This window comes from Aspergillus puulaauensis, chromosome 3, assembly GCF_016861865.1.
Source record: "Aspergillus puulaauensis MK2 DNA, chromosome 3, nearly complete sequence".
NCBI classification, from domain to species: domain Eukaryota; kingdom Fungi; phylum Ascomycota; class Eurotiomycetes; order Eurotiales; family Aspergillaceae; genus Aspergillus; species Aspergillus puulaauensis.
This window is the reverse complement of record NC_054859.1, coordinates 724,132-744,532: the sequence shown is the minus strand read 5'-3', so window position 1 is coordinate 744,532 and position 20,401 is coordinate 724,132. Positions and strand designations below refer to the sequence as shown.

Here is a 20,401-nt window from a genome sequence, read left to right as displayed (position 1 = left end):
TTTCTCTCTCTCGTTTCCCGACATTGCATAGTTGGATTATCTCTCTCTATTGTTTTTTCTATACATATATATTTGGTCCTTGTGGAAGTATGGCATGGCGTTGGTTTTCTAGCATAGCACTGGGCGTTTTGTGTATAGGCGTCCTTAGGCGCTTCAAGTCGCCCGTCTTCACGGAGGTTTCTTACCAAGTTCAATACTAAAGGATAAATTATAATCAGATTTGGTATCCATGAATAGGCTCCGCCAGAGAAACCAATTCCGAGCTTCTCACGCTTTGGAGTTAGTCATGCTTGAGCTTCCTCGATAGGCATAGTCCGGGATCAACTTGGAAGGTGGGATGTGACAACTCACATCAGCCAAGTTGCCAACTCCAATTCACCCCAACTTCACCCCAACCCCTGCGGACTTTCCCTTCAGTTCGGACGATTAGCAATGTGTACACACACTGGCTGCCTTGTCAAAGTTTGCCAAACTCCCTACCCAAAAAAATCATGATGGGTCTCACTTATCCAGACCCCGTCGGATTTCGCCCAATTCCTGTAGAGATGCCACTAGGGCCCTAAGGGATTGAGCAAATTCCGCAGCTGAGGGCTCCGTTCCATGCATCGTTATTTGATCTCTCACGGTCGATGCCCCCAATGCCGCTATTTGGTCGGATTAGAAGATCTGGATTAATACCTGATTCCGCCGGAAGCATGCTTGCCCCTGAACCATTATCACAGATGCACACATGGTATATAAGGAGGATGTCTGTAACCCAACGTTACCAGCAGCTGGTTTAACTCTTTACGACTTTCTACGATGTCACTGGTGCACTGGGCAGGTGCTGCGAGTCTAGCTGGTGGTACGAGCCACCTGGCATTCTTCATCCGGGGCGAATGGGATGGAGCTAGCTCGACCTTAGCAGCCTACTACATGGCAACAGAGGCCCTTGTGCTGGTGATCATATCCAGACAGCTGGAGCTTGGGACCTGGGACATACTTTCTCGTTTCTTTGCCTTGAACTTCGGTTATTTTCTCGGGCTCTTCAGCAGCATACTTATCTACCGTGCATTCTTCCATCCGCTGCGCAGCTTCCCAGGTCCGCCACTGGCGAAGCTGAGTACTTTATGGTCCATTAAGGAGACGGTTCCCGACTTCAGATTCCATGTTACGGTTGACGAGGCGCATCGGAGTTATGGGGATTTTGTACGCATCCGTAAGCTTTCCCCCTTCTTCACGTTACGGACGCTACGGAAATCTGGATGACGAGCTAAATCCTATTTAGGCCCGCGTGAGATATCTATCAACAATGTTGATGCTATACGTGACATTCATGGCACGGGCTCTGTTTGTACTAAGGGCCCTTGGTATGATGGTTCACTTCCCGCGCAGTCGCTCCATTCGACTCGTGATAAGGTATGGCACGCTCAACGGAGGAAGGTATGGGATCGGGGCTTCACCACCACGGGTTAGTGTTTACTCTTGACTCTGCTTCTATTTTGGCTAATTTCAGCAGCTCTTGGTCACTACCACCCTCGAATCCGCGAGCATTGTCATGATCTTGTTACACAGATGTCTAAGCGAGTCGGAACCCCTGTCAACGTTTCGCTATGGATGACCTACTTTGGATTCGATGTTATTAGTGATCTCACGTTTGGAAAATCATTCGACATGCTGAAGTATGGCACAAGCGCCCCCATCTTGGACCTATATATCAAGTCTTTACCCAGACCTGCCATCAGGCGCTGTGTACCCTGGTTATTCGGACTTGTTCCTAGGCCACCTAGAACTGGCAGGAGTCGGAATCGAATGGGGTCTTCTGAATGGTTTTCCACCCTCCTCCAGGGCAGGAGAGAAGTACGTCCCGACAAACCTAGTCTCTTCCCAGGCTGCATATTTATAAACTTTAGATGGATCAATCACGAGTCGACCTTTTTACATACATCTTCAGCGACGGCGTCGAAGGTGCAAACATCGTTCAGCTCCCGGAAGCCGACTTCCTTCGTGACACTCAGTTGGCCATAATCGCAGGCAGTGACACAACTTCCACCACCCTAGCCGCCGTGCTATACCTTTTAGCCAAGAACCGGGACCAACAAAGGCTTCTACAAGAAGAACTTGATTCTCTGGCCGAACAATCTCGCGGGGAGGAATTGTCTCATAAGATGCTTTTAGAAGCACAGTTCCTGAACAGCTGCATCAATGAGGCTCTGCGTCTCTATCCAGTCATTCCAGGTGGAGCAAATCTCGCGGGCAGATACATACCAGGGGATACGATCGTCTCAACTCCAACTTATTCATTGCATAGGGGTATGTATATATTTTCCTTCATTGGTGATCGGAATATTCTCTCTGCTAACTGCCAATCCACAGACACTCGCTACTTTCCCAAACCATCATCCTTCATACCATCCCGCTGGTCCTCATCACCCGAGCTCGTCACTTGCAAAGGCGCCTTCTACCCGTTCCTAACCGGTCCGTACTCCTGTGCTGGCAGGAACCTCGCCTACCTCGAGATCCGCATGGTCCTCTGCTCTCTACTCTCGGAATTCTCACTTCGGTTTCCGGACGGCACCCCTTACGAGGACATGGCTACCTTGTTTGATGCTAAGGGTGGGTTTCGGGATTACTTCACAGCCCATGCACCGGACCTCAATTTGGTCTTTGAACCACGGCAATAATAAGTGGGCCATCAGGTTGGACATTTCATGCGCAGAACCTCACCAATTCCCGGCATAGCAGCAAGAGACCAAAGAATGTGCATGGTAGATATGAACTAGCCTGGCTAGCTCAATCGGTAGAGCGTGAGACTCTTAATCTCAAGGCTGCGGGTTCGAGCCCCGCGTTGGGCTTCATTTTTTGCTCTTTTTGCATTCTAGATAGTCTCCACTGCGCCATTCCGCAGAAGCAGAGCAGTTGGAAGATTTTTCAAGTGCGCGGATGTGGTTCATTTGATTGGCTGGGCGGGATATAGTCACGTGTTTAGTCCCGAATATGCGCAGTGCAGGCGGTTGATAAATGAACCTCATCTTAAAATTAGGGCTTGTTGAAACCCAACCAACCCTTTATACATAAGGTTTGGTAGACTTTTAATGGAAAACTGGGCTTATATATCCATCTTATCAGATGTAAACGTGTAACAATTTAATTATATCGTACCTGTACATGTATATTTATCAACAGAAAGTGTATTTGATCAAATAAGACAAAATAACAAGCGCAAATAAATTTTAATTGCTCCACTGCGATCAAGTCGATGTATTATACATATACTGATACATAGAGAGGGGGCCACATTTATAAGATACAGATAGACGTATAGATATAGATATAATAGATACACATATACAACGAGATACCGGAGATGGCTTGGGGGGTATGAGTATAATATACCGCCACAAAGGGCAGCGCAGTAAGGTAGATAGCTAAAGAGCAAACGAGTGAACGTAATAAGAAAAAGAGCCCAGCTCCGAAACGAAAGAGAAAACCAGCGAAGGGGAAATTTTAATTTAAAGAACGATATCGACGATTGCAAAACGTATTGATCCCGTAAGAACTCCGAGTGATGCGATTGCGAGTGTGTTGTGCGTTTTCAGCAGATAAAATGGGCGAGACCAGACAAGTAAACGACGGCATGGAAAGAAACCCAGAGCACGCTCGCTAAATGACATGACACAGTAGGCGGACCGCTTCGTTCGAGATAAGAAATACAAGGGTGAAGACGAACAGATTGAGATAAAAGATAGCAGGTGAGGCATCATCAGGAAATATGGTAGGTATGTGGTTGACAGTTTAAAAACTGAAGAGACCGCTGCGTTTTTTCCCAAGCGGGTAAACAACCAAGGCGGCAAGGAACAGCCCAACCGTGAACCCGATTGCAACCTGCACCATCCCGTACCCGATGTCGAAGACGACACCCTGGAATGGGTTGTTACCGCTGGAGGTCATGTTCACAGCGGCATCGACGAAGCTCTGAGTGCCATTGCTGGCAGGAGAGAAGAGGGATTGCCCCGAGGTTATTTGCCCAGCCGAAGCAATTCCAGAAACCAAGGATCCGCTGGCTGCTAGACCGGAAGGCACGAGAACAAAGATGGCAGGTAGCATGGCTGCGGCGGCTAATCCATGGCGAATACGACTGTAGAGGTTTGCGAGGACACCAACAACAAAGGCGCCAAGTGCGCTGGAAACTTGTATGCTCGAGGCGAAGCGTTTCGCGGCGAAGAAGTTTGTGACGTAGCCTGCGAAGGAGATTATGAGCATCACAGGAATCTGTTTCCATTTCGCTTGATTGACAGCCGCGAGGCAGAAGGTGAAGGCGATGACGAAGGGGAAACGTCGGAGATATGGATTGTGGACGGGTCCTGCGGGGCAGGTGTACTCGGAGGAGGCATTGGGGTCCAAAAGCCCATAGACAGCGGTGCCAATTGTGATCCCGAAGGCTAGGAAGAGGGAGTAAATGATAGCATAGACCATACGGACGGAACCGGCCACCATGCTGCGTGACTGGAGCTCCAGGCTGGCGCAGAGTACAAGGTAGCCGGGAAGGATTAGCGCGATGGAAGATTGAGCCAGGGCTGAGAAGCAGAATAGATAGCCGTCTTTGTAGGGGATGCTACCAAATGCCCGGGCCAGGAATGATGTTAAGACAGCAGCAGATATTTCAAAGACGTTGGAGTAGAGGTGTGATCGAGGAGACAAGACAAGCTGTAGAATTCCCAAGAGACACCCAAGAAGAAAAGCAATGGGCAAATCAATTGGCCGGGCCCCAAATGCGAAAGGTCCAACGGACGCACTGGCTAATCCGTGGAAAAGGATGAGAAGCCAGATTGGGTACTTGTTGTCCTTTTGCACCAGCTTAACCAGCCGTTGCATAGCCTCCTCAACCCCGATCACGTCATGTATAACTTCCTTGTAGACAGTATGTGCGTCAGATAGTTTCCCCAGGTCAACCCCTTGGTTCACGCGAACAAGCTTGACCTCTGTGGTGTGGGTCGAGACGTCGTCAAAAGAGATGATCATACAGCCCGGTAGATACAAAAAGTTGGCGTTTATCTCTAGTACACGAGCTGTCATTTTCATATATTCCTCCAATCGGTGGGTCGGGGCGCCAAATTTCATTAGGGCTTTGCAAAGGATGATAAGGTATCGTTGACGCGAGAGTAACTCGGCAATATGGATAGTAATGCGGATCTCATCCTCCAGCCCAGGTTTCCCCATCCGCTTGGGCATCCCAGAGATAGCCCCGCTGCTGCGTGCGCGTTTGAGCATCCCTAACGGTGATCCAATCGAGTTCTTGGCCGTAGAGCCAGATAGGGACGTGTTGGACTGGTTCGGGGATTTTTCATACCACTTCCTGGGCTTCTGGGGGGAACGCCAGGATGGGTCCGGGGATAGGCCGCGGCCGCTCATATCGCCAGAACTGCTCTGGCGGGAGTGGCCATACCGGCCACGGGAGGCGTTTGGTATCGGTTGCTCGTAGAGCTTCAGGAGAGAGGAGAGTATACCCCCACGGTAGTGGGTAGGGCGCTGGACGTAAGCGTCGGGGTCCCGCTCCTCAATAGGAGTGGCCTGGCCAGAACGCAGGCCGGGGGAGTGGGCACGAATGCGGCCCAATAGGTTAAAGTCTCTGCGAGCCATCTGTTGGACAAGCTGGTGAGCTTCAGAGGAACGATTTTGTGGTTGTCCATCTACCAAGCCGTAGTGGTCGTCGTCTCCGTCGGGGAAGAAATCGAATTGTTTCTCAGAGAGACGAATCATAGGAATGTCATCACGGTCCTCGATGGGCTGTGAAGCCTCGGTGGGAGTCGATGCAACAGATGACGGCAGACTTGGCCACGGGCTCAGATTGGGAGACTTAGTGGGACGTCCCAAATGAGAGGCCAATTTCTGGGCTCGCTCCTGCGCAGAGAACGCCGAGTGGATTGCTTTGCCCTTCTCATGACTGACTTCATCAGATGCAGCAATTCCGGGGGAGCTATCCCTGGAGTGAGCTGGGCTGCCAGCAAGAAAGCTGGAGCTGATATCCCCAAATGGAAACGAGTGGGGACCAGGTGCTCCTCGCTCAGCAGACGGAATGCCAGCAGCAGGTACAGGTTTCTGCGGTAGAGTCGCGCCCCTTCCATCCACTCGCTGCTGTGACGTGGGTGATAGGACCGGGCTCAAGCCCATCCCCGCCTCGCTGACTGTGAACTTGACCCGGTTGGCGTTTTTCAGAATGCCTGCATTCCGCTGCCTGGCCTGAGCTCCGCTGGGGTCTTGTACCGACCTTTCCGGCGATCCCTCATTGGAAGCCTCCAGAGGAGATACGCGCGGCCCAGGAGGAGACGGGCGATCTCCTCCAGATAGATCAGTGAGGCTCGAGCGTCGGGAAGACGAAGATATAGGAAGATCAAAATAACCACCGGCCATTGTTCCTTCCCTTACGGACTGACGCAGCGTGCTTTTCAAAACGGGATGCTGAGGCCTGTGTAACCTCGCGTTCCTACTTCTTTTTCTATTTCTATTTCTCTGGTTGCCTTTGTGAGCGGCCCATGTGGTGTTTGTAGTTCTTGATTGAATCTGCATAGCAAATAGGTTAGACAACTAGATCGGATCGGGGCGGTTTGGGGCCAGAGCATGTTAGAGTCGCAACTAAGTTTCAACGAACCTGGAGGTATGCACCACGAGATGATCAACCAACGGTGATAGAGGCACGAGCTGTATACCTTAATCCCCCTCGCTCAAATAACGATGGAGGAGAGCGTCGGAAAGTCGGACAGGTGGGTTGGAAGGGGTAAAGGGCCCGCTTCAAGGAATGGATATACGTCACAGATACATAGTCCAGACTCAAGTGGCGGCAAAGAGGCAGGAAATAAAGAGGACAGACCGTCCACGATAAGAAGCAGCGAAGAATCCAAGTAGAGAGGTATTAAAAGATGTCTAGAGGTGGAGGGGAAACAAATATCAGAATCCAAACCCTGTCTCCTGGGGTTGATGCCGAAAGCGGAGGTGATGGCAGCACTGGACGCCGCCGAGGGTTCGACCACAACTGGAGGAGCAAGCACGGATTAGATCTTAGTAGGCTTATGATAAACAAAAGACGCCGAGTCAGCGATTAAACGGCTCCGGATAGAGACAGCGGCAGGTCCAATGACAGGATCGAAGCACACAACGCGCGCTGATCATATGAAGAAACGAAGGTGCGCGATCTTGTGTAGCAACACTTTGCCTCGGTGGACCGATGATGAATATAGGTGTGTCTGCAGCAGGTTCTGCTTCTGTTTTGGGCACTCTGAGACTCAAAGGCCAGTCTCTGACACGAGGGGCGGAAGAGGACGAGATGTTTTGTATCAGACCAGGCAGAAGGTTTGCCACATAAGTCACCAGAACCAGAGAGTGAAGCCGAGAGGAAACCACCAGGCCAAGACCAGAGACAGGAGAAAGGGCAATTAGCAATCGTTGGTCCAGAGTGCGAAGAATAATGAATCAGCAGCCCCAGAGCCTGCATTGGAAGCAATTGTCCAGGCCTTTCTAGACCAGCAAGCTCTGGATCCATAATGCACAATGGCAAGTGAAAATCCCCTTGGTCGTTCAGGAAATAGGAATAATAAACGTGAAATAATAATCACAGGCAGTGAGCTAAAGTAAAGAGATCCAAACTGGTTCCACGGGCCTTGGACGCGGTGGCACCGGCAAGACTAGAGAACATGTTCAGGCTTTCAGCGGCAAACCGAAGTGGATCTTGGACAGTCAACAGAGGAGTTTGCAGTAGTCTAGAACGGCTCGAACGAGGGTGGAACTGATATGAAGAACGTCTTGAGCAAAAGTACGTGGATGCCTACTACTGCTTCCAGTAGGAAACGCTGCCTGCGGGCTTACGAGTCCAACTCCTGCTGGCAGCTGCGTACCACGTCCCTGACGATCGAAAATAAATAGTAGCCTCCTTTAGCTATACGGGTTGGTGGTCTCTCGCTTAAAGTCTGCAACGCTTGGCCGTTAAATGTCCCCAGGGTCGATATATACTTTGCCGTGTCTCTCGCTCTCAAGCAACCTACACAGCTGCCGGCTTAGAAACCAACAGCCCTTGGCGTTTTCAGACCAATTTCCAGCACAGTCTCCGGTCGGACATGGCTCGAATCGGGCGGATCTAGAGGACTGAAAAAGAAGTCCATGGTTGACGTGACTGAGTGGTTGAGTGATTGACGTGATAGACAGGGAGTTGACCCACATCGGTTCCATCAGAGAGATAGGAGTAAGTCCGAGCATCAACCCTGTCCAAGACAAAGGATAGAAACTTACATCATAACAACCACTGTCCAGAAGTATCCAGAATTCTCTTGACATGATGTCAAGACCTCGCATGGCAGTGACCACACAAAAAACAACAAAAACAAAATTGCGCGGCTGCCGTTGTGACACAGATGACCTCCCTTATCCGGGGCAATTATACAGCATCACAACAACACCTCACGTAGTTAATCACAACAACCTCAACGGCTATTCATGATCACTCCCTTTTACCCCTTCCCTCCTCAAACTGTACCACCCCAATCACGGATCCCGCTCAGCCCACACCTCCAATCATGCCCGCTGCAGCGCCCTTGGCCGAGGATGCCCGTCCACACTCCGCCGAGACGCAGGGACCAGTCTTTAATAAGCATGAGCGGGAAACCACAGTCAACGGTGGACACGGCGAGACTGCGAGACATTAGGAATCCGCTACACTTTGCCTGTGCTACCTACCTAACCGCGGAACCAATCCATGCCGACCCGCCGGGTGTGTGGCTCCTGCCATAGGTGCTGCTGGAGTGCTACAAGAGAGGGGGCAGAGAGGGGAGAGCACGAGAGGTAAAAGGGATCAAGTATGCTTCCGTTCAGCTGCTGTATTAGTGGATACCGAAGAAGTCGCCAAGCACTGCGCCAGGCTGGGTGGACTGGTCGGCAATATCTGGATTCTTATTGACTCGACGCCTACCAAGGATTCTGGCTAGCGTTCGGAAAATATCCTTCCTGATAATGAGCCGGAGTTCCTGGTGGATCCGAGCTTATTCGAGCTTACTTGACTTGACTCAGCTCTCTTTCAGGGATGCAGCAGAGACCATCGATTTTCACGAGGCTCATAGTCGGGACGCTCGGATTATTTCATTTCCTGGGATTTCCGGTGAGAAACTTCAATATACAGAATGTCAGAAACTGGAACTTGGCATCGGGGAGAAAGGAGTCGAGTGATCTACCGCGTGTCCAAAGCCGGGTCCATCGTAGGTCGAGATCCTCAGATCGGGAAGCTTCTAGGGCCCATGAGACAACCAGCTGGATTGCTTAGTCCGTAGATGATGAATATTGGATCAGTTGCCATTCCACGACAGAACTGTTTTGGTAACATGATGCCGGAGGTGAGGTTCATGATTCAGAGCATTCAGGTTGGATAAAAAACGGGGGAGGCAGTGACTGGGCAGGCACCTTAGTCGCTCCTTCCCAACAAGACTGTAGTACATTCAGATGACTCGGTCACTGTCATTGCTAGGAAGACTGACTCTGAGCCCCTCAGTTAAATCGCCATCTACCCCCACTCACACTATATGGAAGTTATCATAAGAAAGTGAAATATGAATAGAGACAAAAACCTTGTTTGGACAACTAAGTATCAGGTGTCCTGCCTTTCCCCTTGCTTCCTTAGCCTGGATTTGCACATCTACATTCACAATGATAGGCGGGACTTGGATCCGACAAATTTAGTAGATACCAGTTCACTCGGTATAATGTGGCGATGTGCCTATAGTTACTCCAGCAATTCTGAGTCTATGATGTTATGAAAGTATACCTAACCCGAAGGAATCCCGAAAACTTGAGAAGTTCTTCGTATAATTCTACTATCTCAGCTCCTAGAATCCAGCACCCACAATTCGAGCTTCGGTTCAGGCTTACCCACGGGGTACTCAGTACACCACCAGAACTTTAGGCCCATTGTACGACAGTATATCACGCTGACAGTCGAGGTTTTCTTCGCCTCTCGCCTAAGAGCTTATGCTATAATGCAGTCCATTCAGAATCCGGAAAGCTTACCCGTGCTGTGCCGAGCTCCACAGCCCTAATAGTCTCTTAGATGTTACTCTTCTAGGTAACTATATGCATATACTCAGGTCATACACCGTGCAAACCCAGCCAAGAAGCAAATATACTTGTATAAGGTCCATTAGCTCAGCTAACTATCAGTAGCATCCCATACAATCCAATCCAACTCAATCCGGTTCCTACCTCATCATACATAACAACAGGGCAGTACAACTCCCCAACTCCATTGCTTTGCTTGCATATGCCTAGAACAGAACAGAAGATTGAACCAAACCAACCCAACCCAAACTCCCGGCCATGCGGTAGGTGAGACCGGTAAACGAAAACGAAAACAAGGTGTAGAAAATCGAAAATGAACGGGGGTAGGAGAGGTCACCGCCTCTCCACCCGACTTAAAGCCCCCAGAATTGGGCCTAGGTCTTCCTTTGGTCTTGGTCGGAGAGCGACGTCCTTTTCTTCGCTCTCTCCTTCTTCCCCCGCAATGGCAAGTCGCCGGAGTGCGTTCCGTGCATCTCGCTCCTCGAGTCGCTCCGCGCAGATATGTAATGTCCGTGCTGAAACGGCGTCTGACATGGCGCGGTAGAGTTCGATGTCGTGAATTCCCGCTGCGAAGGAGTCGAGTGTTGGTGCTAGCCGGCTCGTTAATCGCGAGAGGCGTGTGGATATGCTCGAGGGGGTCACTGGAGGAAGATTTGTAGTTTCTGGTCTTTGCTCGGATTGGGGTTGTGTTTCTTGGTATCGCTTTGCTGCCTCTGGGTCTATAGACGCTAGTATGCGCTGCTGGGAGGGGTCTAATGCTGGTAGATCGATGTTTTCGGGGGCGGAGTGTGTTGTTTTCTCCGTTTCTAACGGAGGATTCTCTGCTTGACCATTCGGCATCTGTTTTTGCACGGGCTTGACCCTCGGAATTGAGGGAGGTCGTAGTAACGCATTCAGAGCATGCCGCTCTTTTTGCAGCCTAAAACCTGTTAGTATCGCCCGTAATACAGCCCAGCGCAAAATATCTCACTTTTGTATTTGCTCTTCCAACTCCTGGATCTTCTCCTGATTTTGTACGTTCTTCGGGTTTGCCTTCTTCACGACAACCGTCGGGGGTGTCGTATCCTCCCGCGAAAACCAATTGGAGAGTTCCGAATTACTCCCAAATTCCTTGAGGAGTTCTTCTTGGATCACACGCGCTAGATGCAGTCAGTAATTAAACCTCAAACCTGCCTAGTTCTAACCGTACCTGCTAATCGAGCGCTCTCATCCCCTGAACGGGAGCCCGATGGCTTATCCCCCATTGCTCGTGTTCCGCACCATATCAGAAGCTGTCTCATCCGCCTTGGCTCCACTAAGCCGTCCGCAGCAATGTGTTTATAAAATTCCGCCGTGTCCACTTTCTTGTGAGGCAATGCTGATATGCAGTCAGTTGAGTGTTATTTCAATAACACACGCGGGCTTTCTCACCGTTTGATGCGCCAGAATCAATTAATGAGCTGGCCCTTCGCCCCCGCATGCTGAGACTACTGCGCCGGCTCCCCTTCCCTGACTTCTTCCCCCTCATCTCTCGGTTCCTCTGTATGACCGGGGTGTCCGCCATGGGTAGCGCAATAGTAGCCGTCCCCGCCGGCGGTGCCTCTGGTGACACAAATCCATTAGGCTGCTCCTCATGGGATTTGCTCGGCCGGCCTTTCTTTCGCTTCTTCTCCACAGTAACCTGCTCCCCCTCGTCTCGCTTTCGCGTTGCGCGTGTACTTCGTTCGGTCTGGGGTTGAGGTTGTGGTTCTGGCTCCGGAGCGGTCCTAGCGCTTCCTCGCGTTTTCCTTTTCACCGCTCCTTCAGAATCCTTCTTCGTTTCTGTCACGTTGCTCGGTTTCTGCTCCACCTTCTTCTTCGGCGGTCGACCTCTCCTTGGCGAGGGCTGCGGCGCTGGCTCTTCAGGAGCTGGAAGATCTGGCTTCTCTGCCTCTTTAGATGCCTTCTGCTTCTTGTTATCCGTAATGCGCGAGAACTGAAACCCTTCTATATCCTCATCGTAAATTTCTGCACCGCGCGACAAGTCAGTAACTGCACCCAAAATCGCGCCAACCAACGCGATCGAACACTCCAGTTGGAAACTCACCAGCCTTGCGCTTCTTATCCCCATTCATACCCTCATCATTCCTCCCCTGTTTATCCATACTCGATCTCGTTCGTCTTCCCGTACCTTTTCCACCGGTCCCGCCAGGCGCGGCGGACGACGCAGGACGCGCCCGCGCCTGGGACGTTGCCATATCAAGCACCCTCAGAGGTTCTCGACGCTTCGTCTGAGTCGTAGTGGTTGCTAGGACAGTGGTGGTCATGTCAAAACCGGTCCAAGGCAACCACAACTGTTGGCAGAAAGGGCAAAAGACACGGCACAATACCCCCTTTTCTCGACAGTTCCTAAATCCGGGATGGTGGAAACGAAAAAGAGAGATTGCGTGTCGCGAGTATTCTTCTTCCCGTCGTTGCTATGCTGTGTTGGCGGTCCGGACAGCTGCGTGTACTGATCGGCTGCCGTCACTCAACCAATGGATTGGCTTTGTAAATCAATAATCGCAAATTCGAGAGAGATTCGTTAGACTAAGTTGATAGTCGTTTCGATATCCGTATGCAAGTCGCGTTGCGCGGTCGCAGCCAGTGTTAACCATTCGTCAACGGGGGGGACGGGGAAGCGTGTGTCGACGAATCCCGGTCGCGCTTTGGTCCACCCACGAGTGTAAAGCCGCAATTGAAGGCGAGACGTTGAGAGCGACTATATTAATCCGAACCTGTACGGGTAGACCTCAAAATGTCGCTCCTTGCGCTGCTGCGCACCGATCTAGACGTTGGCGTTTGGCGTTGGGGGGTTTGGTTTGCAAGGCCGCAGCACGCGGTTGTTTTGGTCGGTCGTGGCGCGTGGGGACCGCACTAGTCTGTTTTGGGAACTGGTCGCTCTCCCCAAGCTCTCCCTTCAGGGACGGCCCGGTATCAACACGTCTACGGTTTGAAACGTTGAATAACGACACGCGGTGTGTTAAGTATGATATCTACTGTTATAGCCAATATCTATAGATTCCTGTCATCACGCTAATCTTCATCTATGTGCGTATGCATGACCAATAGGATGCTAGGCGCTCAACGTTGAGTTAGAGCACGAACATCTCACCAGCCCTTAAAAGTATGTATGCTCAAAGGTCCGCCTTAAAAATAACAATGCGTAATGCTTAAACAAAGTATCATCCATCATACAGTGTCAGTCCAGATTGCGCCTACTGCAGCCCTGAGGCATGCGTTGGAGGAGCCAAGCTGCCTTCGATTCTGCGCTTGGCGGCTTGCATCTCCTCAACGCTGACCTCCTCTGCCTTCTTTGGCAGATCCGGCTCAAACTGGGGGATATCGGGGCTGTGGCCCACAGACATACCCACTCGTACCTGAGACGAACAAGGAGTTCAAGTTAGAAACCATGTGTCGGATGCAGCAAGGGATCGGGTGGGAACTTACCAAAGTTTCCAGAGCTTCTCTTGAATTGTCAACGAGATCCTTGTCGAAATTGACCTTTCCTTCTTCAAAGAGAACCAAAAGCGTGCTACCACCGAATTTAAAATATCCTAGTTCCTCGGCTCTTGAAACCCTTTCTCCAGCCTGTCGTGTGATAACCGTACTTCCGACCATCATTGCACCAACGCAGATAACCATCACTCGGCCGTGTGCAACAGAATCGATCGGGACCAGAATTCGTACATTCTCGCCGTATACATCGAGTGCAGAGCGAATAGCCATGGGGTTAACTGTGTAGTACTCACCCTCAATAGTTTTCGGAGTGCCCATTACACCGTCTACGGGGATATGGAAGCGATGGTAGTCTTGAGGGGCGAGTCGGAAAACGCCCAGAGCTCCATTCTGGTAGCGCGAAACATCTTCGGGGTAGGCATCACCAAGGAGTCTTTTGATGGAGAATTCTCGTCCCTTGACCCAGATACCCGTTGCTTCGGTGATACGGTCAAACACCACCGACCGGCAGTCAGCGGGGGAAACAACGATCCCGGGTTCATCGGGAGCAGAACAAGGCCTGGCGTCTGGCTTCAGTGCACGGTAGAAGAACTGATTGAAGTTCTTGAATTGACCCAGAGGCAGCAGAACTTCTGTCATATCAAGTTGGTGGAAGTTGATAAAGTCTCGAATCTGCGCCGCAGAAGCTGGGTCGTCATACTTTCTACCCTGCTTGACGCTGAGTGACTTGAGGATTTTGCGGACTATAGTGATGGTTAGCTCCGTAGATTCATCAAATAAGACCACCGGTAGACTCACTTCGCTTCTTCTCCATGTCTCGACTCTTGAGGCCCTTGTACAAAAGCCGAATGCCGAGTCGGACGTAGACACTCATCCGCTCCTCGTTAATCTGCCCAGTAATACGATCTTGGACCAGGATATTGGCGGAGTTTGCGCCTAGCTTGTAGCCGCCGTAAGAGATCTTCGTGATAACTTTACTGTACCACTTGCGTTGCGCCTGACTTGAAGTAACGAAGCCACCCATAACAAGGTTGTCTACTTGCCGCCAATCCTGGCTTGCACATGTTGCTATGTGTGTTATGATATCGGCATCAGACCGTTTTCCAAGTCGAGGCTGGTGGCACAGCGGACACTCCCGGATTTCGATAACGTGTTCCTCTCCACGCTCGTCGCCTAAATCATCGGGATGGAGCTCTTCGTCGTTGGTAGGGAGCTCCGAAGATGGGATTGTCGGGACAGATGTAGCCTGGGGATCTGCATTGGTTGGTAGAGATGAGCTAGTCTCGACATTGAGCTCGTCGCCGCTGAGCCCATCGCTTTCCTGGCTGGCTGTCGACGTAGTTGGGCTGAGTCTTTTGCCCATCGCCCGAGAGTTTTTCTGGAGCGACTGAAGCGTATCTTCAAGACACATTACAACTTGATCAAAAGATAAACCAACGGGCTCGCTTGACTCAGTCTCCTCGCCAAAGCGCTCGAAGAAACTATCAATAGTTGACTCCTTCAGCGTGGATCCAAGAGTATCAAGCATCGTAGTCAGCTCGACCTTGTCGATGCTACCGCTGTCATCGGCGTCGTATTGCCTCAACATCAGCCTCCAGAATTGTTGCCGCAATGCACGGTAAGGCATGTATTTCGCTTTGACTATTAACTCAGGGAAATGTTTATCTTCCCATCGTTCTTTGTTCTTCAACGTTAGAGGGATCTTATAGAGCCTGAGCCCATCTGATTCGTAGGCAATTGGTGTGACAGGGCTAGCAGCTGTGGAAACGTCGGAGAGACCGCTGCTTGTGGTTTCATCAGGAAGGATCAATGCAGGGGTCGCTGGAGGCTCCGGTTGTGCCTGCGCCGATAGAGATGTGGTTGAGCTCCTCGATCTTGTGAGCGGATTGCCCTGTTTTGACAGGCTAGTTGACGATGGAGCGGGGCTGATCTTAATATCAGATTTCGCTGGAGATCCGTTTTCGTCTTCAGAAAGCATGTAGAGGCCTGTCTCTGGATCAGTTTCAGGAGCGGCCTGGATAAGAGTTTGCAGCGGGAATCCGGCCGAAGCAACAAAATCGTTTCCTGAGAATTTGTCTCGGTCCATGACCGTGAAACTCATTGTGTACATTTGTTCGTGCTTCATGACTTGGAAGACCATCTTCTCGTGGTATACCGGGTTTAGGTTGTGACGTATGACTGGAGTTCGGAGCGTTTTGCGACCAAGTGAAGTCACAACGAAGGGGTCCATATCGAATGATGTTCGAGTTACTGTAATAATCAGCTTCTGCGGGTCACCTGGATCAACAATAATCATACCATTTCGCTCAGGTGGAAGGTCAGTGACCCTGACAATCTCCATGAATACAATACCCTGCACGCCATTGCCGACGCCAGAGAACTGATACGCTCTGGCTGCCAAAGACTTGCGTTTCAAGCGCTTCAGGCGCAGTCTTTTCCTGCGCTTTTCAACCACCTCCGGTTTCGTTGGATCATCAGTTTCATCTGACGTTTCCTCATCATCTCGCTCCCCAGTTTCCTCAGCGATAGCAGACGAAGATACTGAGGGGAAGTAATCGTCCTCGTCACCGCTGGAAACTAAGGCCTTGAACCTATGGTATATATCCGTCGGCGGAGTCGCAGGGTCCACTGGGTCAAATAGCGAGAATTGTAACAGGATTTCACCGGAGACGTTGCTATCCTTCCTTTTGCCGGATTTCCGATTCGACGTGAGAGTATACCATCTCGGCTGTTGATAACAATGAGCTCATGTCTCCAAGAGGTGCAGGGAGGCAGCGGGTACGCACCTGCTGCTGGGTATCCCCGTTCGTAAATATATCTTCCAAAGCAATATCGAACTCTCCTAGGTAGTCTTTGCCGAATCTGTCGTGGTCCCAGCAGATACACTCTAGCAACGGGACGCCGACGACCGGCATCTCAAACGTCACATTCCATTCTGGATTTAATGTCTTGAATATCGTAGGCGTCGATTGCCTGGCATCCCCGAGTGTGACTATCAAATACTAAAGAGTCGTCAGCTTGCAAACTTATCAAGTCGTATGGTCTTGTGCAATGTGAACTCCCTCCGCCCTCCGGTGTGCAGGTAATTGCAATTTCCTCGGGGAATGCTTACGGGATCGCTCGTTCCTCCTCGATCTTTGGCGGCAAGATTTCTCCCCTAATCGAATGAACAATACGAGTCAGCGAAATGAATGACGGTCGGGGGCGCAAGAAACGCAATTGAAGCAAAGGCTCAGCTTACCCGCAAGACAGAAACTTTGAGGGTCAACGGCCGGACATCCGGAGACCTCATGGGACTCGTGCTTCTACTCTGACCTGGTGTAGAAGCATTGCTTCTGGTGCTGAGGTGAGAGCTGAGACGTTGTGGCAGCGGTAACCGCACCATGATGTTATTCGGAGAGTGCGGGGGGAGAAGCAGAAGGCGACCGCGGAAGAAACGCGTCAACCACGGAGCCGGACAGAACTTGAAAGGAAATTCTGGGGTATGGATAGAGGGAAAAGGAGATCGGCGAATATAATTGAGGGAAATTATCGAAGGGATTGGCCTGTGCGTGCGAGCTGGGGGCGCTTCCAGCGACGGACAGGTGTCGCGGGCTTGCGAAGCGATTGCCTTGGCTTGTTCGCTGAATACGGGTCGATCTCAGATCTGCCCGAGTCGATCCAGTACGTCCACGGAATGGGGTCACTGCAGGGTAGACCAGAACGAGGAAGGAGGTCGTTGCGATTACAATGGACTTAACAGTTTACAAGCGGAGGGAATTAGGAATCTAGAGGAGACGGAAGCAGGCGGATTGAGATTGGGAGAGATGCGGCAGCGGATCGAAGTGGAAGGAAGAGCAGAGTGTGAATAATAATAGGAAGAATAGCTTAGTCTCCCTAATGACATGGCTGATGTGGGGTCCGTCCATGAGACAGTAAGCTAGTCTTCAATTACAGTACGTACTCTTGCTACCCACGGAGTGTGAGGGTTTGACATCGCCTGGGGGCAGCGAGGATTCCTGCTTGCCCTATCACCACACCTACTCAAGCCCCAACAGCGGTATCAAATTGTCTATAGTTGCGTCTGATATGGGCATGGAACAGGATTCAACAAGACGCGATGAGGCTAGACAAGGGCCAGACAGGGCGCAGATCCACCAATAACCCCACCAGAGGGCAACTGCTCGGTGCTCACTGCCACCGACTTCTTGGGTGCAAGAAGTGGCTGCCTAGTATGCCGAGACAGTCTCTGTGGCTAGGGACATGGTGCAGACTGCAGAGTAACCTGGCCCTCACGGGGTAGCAATCTCTTCCATCCAAGAGCCTGCAGCTGGACGACTCCCAGTCTCTCCGCATGAAAATCCCGCAACTGACAGCCCCTCATCCGCTGCGCTTCTACCGGCGGGGAACTGTCAACCGTGGCTTCGTGGCAATAATAGAGTGCACAGTCCCGCAATGCGGTTAGGCCCAGCCTAGGGCCCAACTTGCATGGTTTGCCATGCTTTAGAGTGTGTATCCTGTAAAACTAGGATCTCGAAGAATGCGAGAGTATGAGAGCACAGACAGCCCCTGGCACTGCCATGTTATAATTCCATGGCTGAACCCAACGTCAGCAGCGTGGCTATGTACCTGTTATCTAGGGTCTGCCCCACGTTGAGTGTACGACGCATTCTGGTTCTGCAGCAAACGGACCAACGAGCAACCAAACCTGGAGCCCAATGCCAACATCCACCTTACTTACTTATTCAGACCATTCCAAAGCGGTCATGCCGCAAACAGCGTTGGTGGCCTGCAAGGCTGTCTACGTTGTCCAGTAATCTTAAGAACATCCCACTTGTTCGTCTGGTTAAGGCTAGGCTTGGGGTGGTAGGACCGTTGTCGACGTCGGCACCACCTTCAGGGTATCTGTTCCTCGGTCCGACCGGTTTAATGCAGATCGAACTTGTTGAATTCCCATACATTACGAGTTAATGGAGAAGAGGAGACGAAAAACTGCCGGTCGCCTGGCAATCAAGGCTTGACGGCCCCTAGGAGTGGGATGGATATCAGTTAATCTCTCCTTCGCTGATCCTCTCTGCCCCAAACCTCATCCACGCTTCTCTTGTCCTTGGTTTCAGGGACTCTCCAGTAAATAAACCCCGCGAAAAGACCCGCCATTGCAGCGAATAGCCAGTAGATTTTACCCCGACCACCTAATGCGTCGTTTAACATTGGGAAAAACTGTGCCACAACAAACGTTGAGATCCAGTTAGCCGCCAATGCCCAACTCTGCGTGGCCCCAACAGCTTCTGGTCCGACCAACTCGGAGGCCATAATAAACGGCACTGGCCCCAAACCAACCGCAAATGAAGCGACAAAAAGTAAGACGGCGATTGCAGACAGGGCTTTCACATTGAAATAAATCCCCATAGCTAGTAGGATAGAATTACAACCCATGCCGCTGATACTGTACAAAAGGCATGACTTCCGACCAATCTTGTCGGGTAGTGGTGAGCAAGCGAGAGTCATGACGAGGTTTATGGCGGATATCAGGACAGAAAGTAAGGCTGCGGTTGTTGGCAGAATGCTCTGCAATAGCGAGACACTGTACATGATGATACTGTTGATTCCTGTGAACTGTTGTGCTACCATGATCCCAACAACGGCGATAATAGCGGGACGGTAGTCAGGATCCATGAACACTCGTGCCATCGTCACTGGAGGCTGCTTGGGGGGTAGGTTGCTCGAGGGAGGAATGAGAAGCGACTGCTCTTCTCCGGCGTCCTCCTCGGACCTCGTGGAGCCTTCTATTTCGCCATGGATATCTGCGTCCCTGCCGCGTATCCGCTGTAGGACCCGCCTAGCTAGATCGTGCTTTTGATGGTCGACGAGCCAGGCTGGGCTCTCCGGAACAAAGGCGAGGCCAAGAAGTTCAAGAGCTCCGATAACCCCTGCAACAGCGAGTATGGTCCTCCACATACTCCCCTCGCTCAAGAAATAACCAAGTGTCTGTGTGAAGAGGATGCCGACATTAGTCATGACCTGCGTGAATGCACCAAAAAGGCCCTTAGCGCTAGGCGGGGCGATCTCGGAGATGTAGATGGGACCAGCAACAATAGCTGCTCCCGAGCCAACGCCGGACAAAAGTCTACCAAAGCTCAGTATTGGAATGTTAAATGCAAGTGTTTCAGCCACTGGACCGGCGATGAAGAAAAAGGTTGTGGCTCGTAGTGCTAATAGACGTCCATGTTTTGTTGACACCGGCCCTGCCAGCAGAGCTCCCATAAGACCCCCAAGGGTGTAAATCGACGAAACCAAGCCGAACTGAGACGGGCTCATGGGGATACATTGCGGTAGCCCGTCGGATATGAGGGATGAGGAATGGATGTTTTTCCTTTCGCAGGTGATGACAGCTTGAGGCGCATTGAGCTCAGCCTATCATATTTCAATATCAGCAATGGCCATGGCATTGTCAGCGGGTCTCTGATGTATGCTCACTAGGTGATAACCGAACTGAAGTGGACCTAACGTGGTGATAAACACCAGGTAGATGAGATATGGAGTGACCCTTGGTTGAGCCATGACCGGATGACATGAGAAAATCGGAGTTTGATCCTTCTATAAACATCTGACCGCGTTAATCGAAAAGGGAATTCTGTGATTAATGGAATTGAAGCTGCCGACGATGGTTTGTGTTGCCTTGTGGCCGGAGTTGAGGTGAGTGACGTCGCAGGAGCCGTTCATATCGGGGTTGGTTAGTGCGCTTATCGCCCCGGACCCGGGGTCACCTGATAGCATTCGTCCTCGGCGCGCAACTGTGGTCGCGTATCTATACGTACGACGGTATGACTTCCTTAGCACTCGAAATTATCTGCATAGAATTACTCTGTGTTATCATTGGTGACGTCTGTGAAGT

General features: G+C 51.1%; 5 protein-coding genes across 5 annotated transcripts; 1 reads left to right on the top strand and 4 right to left on the bottom strand.

Annotated features, from left to right (window-relative positions):
- Positions 1–801: 801 nt before the first annotated feature.
- APUU_30313A (cytochrome P450) lies at positions 802–2,663 on the top strand (the record flags this gene model as incomplete). The annotated part of the gene is made up of 5 exons (XM_041701392.1): positions 802–1,198; positions 1,268–1,450; positions 1,499–1,839; positions 1,893–2,292; positions 2,356–2,663. 5 exons carry the CDS (start codon positions 802–804, stop codon positions 2,661–2,663), a joined length of 1,629 nt encoding a protein of 542 aa, XP_041554282.1.
- A 467-nt stretch (positions 2,664–3,130) lies between these two features.
- APUU_30312S (uncharacterized protein) lies at positions 3,131–6,390 on the bottom strand (the record flags this gene model as incomplete). The annotated part of the gene is made up of 2 exons (XM_041701391.1): positions 3,131–3,141; positions 3,783–6,390. The coding sequence occupies 2 exons, from the start codon at positions 6,388–6,390 to the stop codon at positions 3,131–3,133; spliced, it is 2,619 nt and encodes an 872-aa protein (XP_041554281.1).
- Positions 6,391–10,404: 4,014 nt separating this feature from the next.
- On the bottom strand, positions 10,405–12,356 carry APUU_30311S (Mis12-Mtw1 family protein; the record flags this gene model as incomplete). The annotated part of the gene is made up of 5 exons (XM_041701390.1): positions 10,405–10,990; positions 11,042–11,210; positions 11,261–11,428; positions 11,482–12,057; positions 12,137–12,356. The coding sequence occupies 5 exons, from the start codon at positions 12,354–12,356 to the stop codon at positions 10,405–10,407; spliced, it is 1,719 nt and encodes a 572-aa protein (XP_041554280.1).
- Positions 12,357–13,286: 930 nt separating this feature from the next.
- Positions 13,287–16,912, bottom strand: APUU_30310S (putative phosphatidylserine decarboxylase Psd2; the record flags this gene model as incomplete). Its single annotated transcript, XM_041701389.1, has 7 exons — positions 13,287–13,448; positions 13,519–14,270; positions 14,326–15,777; positions 15,826–16,255; positions 16,314–16,529; positions 16,640–16,684; positions 16,769–16,912. 7 exons carry the CDS (start codon positions 16,910–16,912, stop codon positions 13,287–13,289), a joined length of 3,201 nt encoding a protein of 1,066 aa, XP_041554279.1.
- A 1,643-nt stretch (positions 16,913–18,555) lies between these two features.
- APUU_30309S (putative MFS glucose transporter) lies at positions 18,556–20,067 on the bottom strand (the record flags this gene model as incomplete). Its single annotated transcript, XM_041701388.1, has 2 exons — positions 18,556–19,920; positions 19,984–20,067. The coding sequence occupies 2 exons, from the start codon at positions 20,065–20,067 to the stop codon at positions 18,556–18,558; spliced, it is 1,449 nt and encodes a 482-aa protein (XP_041554278.1).
- Between the last annotated feature and the right edge of the window lie 334 nt (positions 20,068–20,401).